Genomic DNA, 8323 nt, shown 5'->3' with positions numbered 1-8323 from the left:
GCTATATCTCTACAAGACAGACAGTAAAGACAGATCTGAACCAAGCACAGGCTCGGTCAATCGAAAAAACATGAACACAAAAAAATCACGGCAGCCAGAAAAAAGAAAGGGAAAAAAATGTGTTCACTGTATGACAGGTGAGGTTGAGACAAAACTACATTTCTTTCAAAAATGTAACAAATAAATAAATTTTAAAAAATTGAAAATCAAGAAAGTAAGAAACATTTACTTTAACAAATTCAACTCTGTGGTTTCACATTTAAAAGAGCTTAATGGGCTCTCAGAATGAAATATAACATATTCATAGGAGAAGAAGGCAGAGCATATTTTCTTGCCAAACATGTATTCCACAGTCTGAGTGACAGTGAATGACCCAGATACAGTACATGCACACACACGCACACACACACACACACACAAACACACACACACACATTCTATACTGCACATCGTCTATATAATTTATGCTGTTTCAATTTTAAAGTTATAGCAATTTTCACATTACTTTGTGTAATTTCCAAATATGTGAAGAAAAATATATTTTACACAGACACTTTGTTTTAGCTTTACTGTCCTTGTGATGATGATAATGATGAACAGTCAATATTTTTCTTAAAAGAAGATTCTGAAAATCAAAACAAGATAACAGTGTTGAAAAGGACACAGACAATAATGCTTACGAAAGCGATGGTGATAATGACACTACACAGTCCAGTGTTACAGGCCACTGTGGCTGCTAAAATTATATCAATCATGACTCAGTCAGTAAATAGCATATGGTGATGTAAATAATGTCATACAATAAAAAATGGTTACAACAATCATCTCTCTTTTTCAAACAGAAGCACAAACAACCTTTGGTACATTACAATCATGTCAACTGAAACCACAACACTAATCTGATAATTGTTGAAGGGAAAAATAAATTAAATGAAACACTGATGATACCGTCAATGTATAAATCACAAGTACTGCACTGCTGCACAAAACCACTACCCCTAAAGCAACAGCAGGGGGCCTCGAGGCGATGCCCTGAGACAAATCCATGCCTTATTAATGAGATTCTTTGCACTGTGGCCTCATGTTTGTCACAGCTGGTGTGTGTCTAGTCTCTTTGTAAGAGCAAATTTAGGATTTTGAGACAAAACAAAGCAACAAATGCTTTTGCTTACTAGACTGGCACACTTTTGTAGGAAAGAACCTACACATAATATCACCCTACCCTTTTTGCAATTTTAGGTAATAACGTAATTACAGTATTGCTTATACAAACAGGTCACCCAGGACAACAATGAAACAATAAACAGACACTAACAGATTGATGTTCTTTTCACATAACAGAAATAACGAATTTAATAAGAAACTGGGTATTTGTCCCTACACTCATCATGGACAGGAGTTTGCTAAAGCAGTGGAAGGGAAAGCAAATATGCCAGTAAATATAACAACAAATATCACAGCCAGCAATGATCATTATCTCCCCCTCCTCTCTCTCCATCATCAGCCACCCCAGGTCTGAGAATGCTGCACCTACTTGCCCAAAACAGGGGGGTTTCTCTTCCCAGTATCAATAAATACATGAAGCCAGCACACAGCACAGGCTGTATCTGCTGCTGACCCCCTGTAGCTCGATATAAAATGGTACAATCCTGCCTGTGAGTCAGCTTGTTGCTATGGTAACACATCCCACCTCCCTTGCTTGCATCCTACCCTGCTTCCTGGGAGCTGGCAAGGATGGCAAAGAAAGGAGCTACAAAAACAACATGGAGGTTAAAGAAGATGACAGAAGAAAACACGAGAAATTATGCTCACACACTTACATATATATGTACATTGACAATGTGTTCAGAGCACACATTTATAAACTGCAGGGCAACACAGAATGTCTTGACAAATGGCTGAAAATCAGCACAAATAAGATTTTTTTCTTGTCATGAACATGGTGAACTACACAGGGATAAAATGATAATAATAATGTCTTTCTATAAACAGGACAAAATGTCCTACATTGAGCTATCTTCCTCTCCCTTTCTCTCTGTGTCTTTCTTCCTCTGCAGCAGAGTGGTGCAGCTGGAGAGGGGGAGGGGAGGGATGCAGAGAATGAGATCAGGAGGAAAAAGGGAGACTGCTGGAAACCGAGAATGGCTGCTGAACAGTGGTCAGTCTGTCTTAGCTTCAATCTGACACTTTGTTAACTACAGCAATGGAGTAAATGCCAATTATCAACACAAATATTTATGTGATTTCTCAGTCTGGATGCAGAAATAATAATATCAACACAATCCATGATAATTATATGGAAGTTGTACCAGTTGTATAATTCAAAGTCATTTCAACAGCAAGGCTCTGTTGCTTTTATGGAACATGTTTTTAAAAATATTATTGGTGGGAACTTTACAAGGTTTGGCATATTAGGGGACTCAGACACAGACATACAATCATGCCTTACATGTTGCAAATAATCCATAATCCATCCCAACGTAACACTTCCACCTCTGGCACACCAACTCACACTGACAGACAACTTTTGTGTGTTTTAAGCAAGCATCTGGTTTACCCGATGGAATTCAAATAAAAGCAAATAACATTATTTAGGTTATATATGTACAGTGGGCAAATTAGTTTTTGTCCTGACATCAACCTAATGTAACCGAGGCACAAAATAAACCTAAAATAGCTTTGTACTATTAGTAGTAGTCAAGTGCTACAGAAGCAGGAAGGATCTTTGCTTAACAGCCTGAAGCTCATGTTTAGGGATACTATCTACTACTTGGTCATAACTTTTAGAAGTTCAAATGTGCATCTTTGTATGAGCAACAAGAAAACAATCCCAGAAGGGCAGGCACCAGCAATTACCAGGTTGGGAGAGTATTATGCAGTGGGCCTGTGCATACATTTTTATTATGTTATTATCATGCTTAATGAATTAAAGCATACATATATGCTCCATGGGAATGAAGCCCCACTCAAAGATCCTCAGTATCTCAGATATCTGGAATACCTTGTTGACAAAAATACAGTGAGAGACTACAGACCATAAACGTTAACCACATCCCCAAACACAGTGCACAATGTGTTGCTGAGCCCCACCGGCATAAACATAGGCACACAGCTGCTCACCAGATCGCTCCGCTAGAAAGGCCGGACACTTAAAACACAGCTTAAACCTGTGGGAAGCAGGAGCTTCTGCATGCGATTATAGTTTTGTGGTCAGTAACAAGTTTGGTAAATTAACGACTGGTGGTTTGTGTAGGATTCAAAATGGATGATGACAGCTTCAAGGTAGGTTTCTCAAACAAGAGAAAAACAAAACAACCCAGTGATCCGGTACAGGATATAATACAGGCTGAACTGTTTAGCTGGTTGCAGAAACTTTCTGTGATCTTTGACCCCCATGGAGACACTGTGGTGAAAAGAATTTACGGTACTCAGTTAAAAACAATCACCACTATAAACCTTAGAAAATGAGACATAATGATTCACACACAGTTGAAACAGGTAAAGCAGACACAGATGCGGGCAGATAATTATGGCAGACTGCTGCCAGCGGATATGAGGGTTAAGACAGTTAACCTCGGTTTCTGCTTTGTAGTTTGTCAGCTTCAATTTACTCACACATACACCCCAACCATCACATAGAAGCTACCTACTAAGAACACAAGCACCACTCAGAGCAACCAGACCATGCACAACAGCTGATCCAAGGCTTCTTCAGAAACAGAACAAAGGTCAGCAAACATAACAGGCCTACTCTTAGCCATATAATACCAATACTTTGTCATCACTCAAACAGCAATGTGTTTCACTAAAGCTTCATGTGACATACATCTAGAGGAAAATGTCCTTTTCACCAACTTTAAAAGAATAAATATTTTACACACATGGGTTTATTTTCCTCACCACAGGCATCATTATAATAACAGGGTCATTTGTGCCAAATCGGATGCACCATTACTTTAAAAGATGACACAAGGCTTTCATATTCAGCAAAAACAATATTAAAACATGATGGTTGAGAGACAAAAAGGAAGAAATAAATCTAGTCTTTTACTGTGTAACTCTTATTAGCAGTTTATACGATGCAGATTCAAATCATTACTTGAGAGACTCCATAAACAGCTAGATTTCAGCACAATGTAGGTCAGTTATCTGGTGTAATTACATTGTTCCAATGCATTTAGCCTCTATCCTGATTACTGACATCCCCTTGTCATTTGTTATATAACTACTCTCTTTCTGCCTGTATTGTTGTCACTTTTCTTCCATTTCTTCATATTTCATCACAATATATTTCAGTCTGTCTGTGTCCTTCACAGCGCCGTTGATAAATGTAACCTAATGCCACCTAATCACACTGAAAACTCTCATATTTTCAACCTGTTTCAACAGACAAAGAGGGCTGCAGATCAAAATGGCTGCTGTGCATCAGTAACACAAATGCTGCACAGGGATAGTGAGACTGTGCCGGTTACCACGTGCCTCTTCCCCTCCCCCGCTGCCTCTCTCTTCCTCTCCATCACAGTTTTGCTCCCTCGTTCTCAATCTCTCCGTGATCAGCATTCCCGCTTCCCCTCGACTGAATTTTCAACCACTGATCAAAAATAGGTCACCCATTGCATTTTATTTATTGATTTGCATTAAAAAACTTTGTCATAATCAAATCAGTTCCACCTTCACCCCTTTCCTGTGTATGTGCAGCCTGATGCCCACGGTTGCATCGTGTCGTGACGGGAACTAGGTCACTGCAAAAGTAGTGCACTGTGTGGCTGTGTATTTCTCTGTGAGAGCAATCTGTAGCAATGCTTCAGCAGGGATAAAGCTCAGACTTCCTTGTAGCTGAAGTCTATTTTTCTCCCTCACCTCTGAATTCAGTCTGTCAAATTAGAAAGAGGTCTAAACATAGGAAGCATATTTTTACTTGATTTATCTCCACATAGCATCCAGTTTCAAAGAAAGATGCTACATACAATTGCCGAAACTATGACAAGTTATTAAATTAAGCTGATGGGGAGAGAAATAATATTAAAGTGAAAAATACAGTAGGGTGAATGTAGAGCCACATAGCAAAAGGGATAGATATGTGAAACTGTTTAGCTTACAAAAAACACATAAAACCACCCAGGTACAGATATAGCCTCAGTGCAAAGCCTGCTAGAGAGTCAGCAGTGGTGTTAGAGAATGTGCAGCAAGTATAATGAAAATGAAGAGATGCATTTTTAGATGTAAAAAAAATTAAAGAACAGGGTTTGAAAAATATTTTCATGATATTCTTTTGACAAAATTGGAGAGGTCAGGGGCATGAAGGTGCCTAACAGAAAAATGGATGATAACTTTAATATAGCATCAAATGCAAAATTTCCTACTACCCTACTCTATGACACAGTGTTTACTGATTATACCTGTTAACAACTTTTGGCACAAAGTCTGAGAGTGCCGAGACCTCAGTGAGTACCTACAAAAGATAGAGTATCAGAAATATCCAAATAATGACTAAAGGTAAGTAAATACATGAATAAAAGGAACAACGGTTTCGAGGCATCAAAGAAGTGGCTGCTCTCACCTCTGTAAGCATATTTTCTGACTCTGTTTTATGCCTTGGCATTGTCCTGGTAGCAGTATGGTCAACACTCAGAGTGCTTTGACTGAAGGGTTGGGAACACTTCATATCACTCCTCCGAGAGTCAGTCGTTCCGTACACTTCATAACTGAACCCTTGCTTCAAGGTACCAGTTCCTCCTACATCTGCATAAAGGGGTGGGTAATATGGAATAACAGGGAGATTCCCACTGGATTTGTAAAACAAGCGCTCGTGTCTCCATCTGTAGATTTTCACTGAGATGATAACCACCAAACACGTGATGAACAGGAAGGAAACCACAGCCAGAGCCAGCACGAGGTAAAAAGTCAGGTTGTCATTGTACTCCTTGTCGTGTGGAAACTCACTGAACTCCGACAGAACTTCAGGGAAGCTGTCCGCCACCGCCACGTTCACAATCACTGTAGCTGAACGAGAGGGCTGCCCGTTGTCCTCCACTATAACACTCAGTCTCTGTTTCACTGCATCTTTATCATTCACTTGGCGGATGGTTCGGATCTCTCCATTCTGGGAGCCCACTTCAAACAGAGCCCTGTCTGTGGCTTTCTGTAGTTTATAGGACAGCCACGCATTCTGTCCAGAGTCCACATCAACAGCCACCACTTTGGTCACCAGATAGCCCACATCTGCTGAACGAGGCACCATTTCAGCCACCACAGAGCCACCCGTCTGGACTGGATACAGAACCTGAGGAGGGTTGTCGTTCTGGTCCTGGATCATCATTTTCACTGTCACATTGCTGCTGAGTGGAGGAGAGCCTCCATCCTGCGCCTTGACTTGAATATGGAAATCTTTTGTTTGCTCATAGTCAAAGGAACGCACAGCAAGTATCTCTCCACTCTCTGCATTCACTGAAAAATAAGCTGAGGCTGACATTCCATTCAGTTGGCGATCTTCAAGAAAATAGGAGATGCGTGCATTGCTCCCAAAGTCCCTGTCACTGGCTTTGACAGAGAGGACTGACATGCCAGGTGAATTATTTTCAGTGATGAAGGCTGTCAAGACATTTTGTGTGAACACTGGGGCATGGTCATTCACGTCCGCTATTCTCAAATTAATAGTCTTGTTTGTGGAATAAGGAGGGGAACCCTCATCCATAGCTGTTATTGTTATGTTATATTCTGGTACAGTTTCCCGGTCCAAAACATCATCAGATATGAGGCTATAAAAATTAGCAGTTGATGATTTGATTTTGAAAGGTAAATCTGGGCTTATAAAACACCGAACCTGGCTATTTTTACCAGAGTCCAAATCTTTGACATTGAGCATTGCTATGACAGTATTTACAGCTGAATCCTCTGGTATGGGATTGGAGAGGGAAATTATGCTTATCACAGGAGCATTATCATTTAGGTCGGACACCTCAATTAGAATCTTACTTGTGTCTGTTAGTCCCCCTTTGTCTGTGGCTTCAATGTCTATTTCATAGTGTTTGATCTTTTCATAATCTAAAACACCATTTACAGTAATTTCCCCAGTTTTTGGATCCATGTTAAACAGGGATGATGCACCATCAGTGTGGTGAGAGAACGAATACACTACCTCCTCGTTTCCTCCCTTGTCATTATCAGTGGCACTGACTGTTAATATAACAGTGCCCTTCAATGCGTTTTCAGGAACTGCCACCCTGTAAACAGACTGACTAAACACTGGCGCGTTATCATTTGCATCTAGAACAATTACATTAATTTTAACAGAACCAGATTTCTGAGGATCACCACCATCAAATGCTGTCAAAGTTAATTTATGCTCTTCTTGGTTTTCTCTGTCAAGTGAGGTGTGGAGAACCATTTCAATGTATTTTGTTCCATCAGACCGAGATACAACATTCAATTTGAAATTATCTGTAGGGTTGAGTTTGTATGTTTGAATTGTGTTATGCGCCACATCAGGATCTTTGGCACTCTCAAGCGAATAACGAGCCCCTGGTGAGGCAGATTCACTAACCTGAAAATTATATTCCTTCTTGGAAAAAAACGGAGCGTTGTCGTTAATATCTGTAATTTCTACATCAATTCTGTGCAGCTCCATTGGATTTTCTAGAATTATTTGGAAATGAAGAGAGCAGGGAGACACTTGCTTGCACAATTCTTCTCTGTCTATCCTTTTAGCCACGACCAAAGTCCCTTTATCTGCATTCAGACCGATGTACTCACTGCCATCCTCGGTAAATATCCGAGCCCGCCCAGATTTCAGTCGCTTAATATCCAAGCCTAAATCCTGAATGATGCTCCCGACAACCGAGCCCGTTGTCATCTCCTCAGGTATAGAATAACGGACCTGACCGACAGCCATTCCTGCGACACAGATGCAGAGAAGCAGCGGCCACCATGAAAATATTTTCTTATCGGCCACAAAACAAAGAACGCCCATAACGGCGAGAGTCGTCGAAATATCCTAAATGGAAAAAACCCAGCTGCGGTGTCTAAATCCTACCAAATATTCGACAGTTTGTTGCTGAATGCTCCGTGTCTGGCTTTGTCAGAGTAGTTCCGATTAAAATAGAGCTCTAAAAACACATCAGACAGACAAGGGAGGAGAAGACCGCACTCGACAGAAACGACTTATTTTGCTCAAACTAACCAACAGCGGCACTTAGAGACGTAAAAAGAAACTGCAGAAAAAGATGTGAGTAAATTTAGATAGATAGATAGATAGATAGATAGATAGATAGATAGATAGATAGATAGATAGATAGATAGATAGATAGATAGATAGATAGATAGA

The 8323-nt window shown here is 40.2% G+C and overlaps 1 protein-coding gene across 1 annotated transcript in view; it reads right to left on the bottom strand.

The window, feature by feature from the left end:
* The window catches only part of LOC103374836 (protocadherin beta-15-like), a gene marked incomplete at its 3' end in the record, with an annotated part of 13976 nt that extends 5809 nt beyond the window's left edge, over window positions 1-8167 (bottom strand). The window contains exons 1-3 of the mRNA XM_008304987.1: window positions 5802-8167; window positions 3332-3346; window positions 2008-2070 (exon numbers count right to left, since the gene is read on the bottom strand). Coding sequence (XP_008303209.1) covers window positions 2008-2070; window positions 3332-3346; window positions 5802-7969 — 2246 coding nt within the window. The remainder of the gene's footprint in view (window positions 1-2007; window positions 2071-3331; window positions 3347-5801) is intronic.
* Between the last annotated feature and the right edge of the window lie 156 nt (window positions 8168-8323).

The sequence above is a fragment of the Stegastes partitus genome, unplaced genomic scaffold (genome assembly GCF_000690725.1).
Source record: "Stegastes partitus isolate 25-593 unplaced genomic scaffold, Stegastes_partitus-1.0.2 Scaffold2371, whole genome shotgun sequence".
Lineage (NCBI taxonomy): Eukaryota > Metazoa > Chordata > Actinopteri > Pomacentridae > Stegastes > Stegastes partitus.
This window is presented reverse-complemented; position numbering and strand designations above follow the sequence as displayed.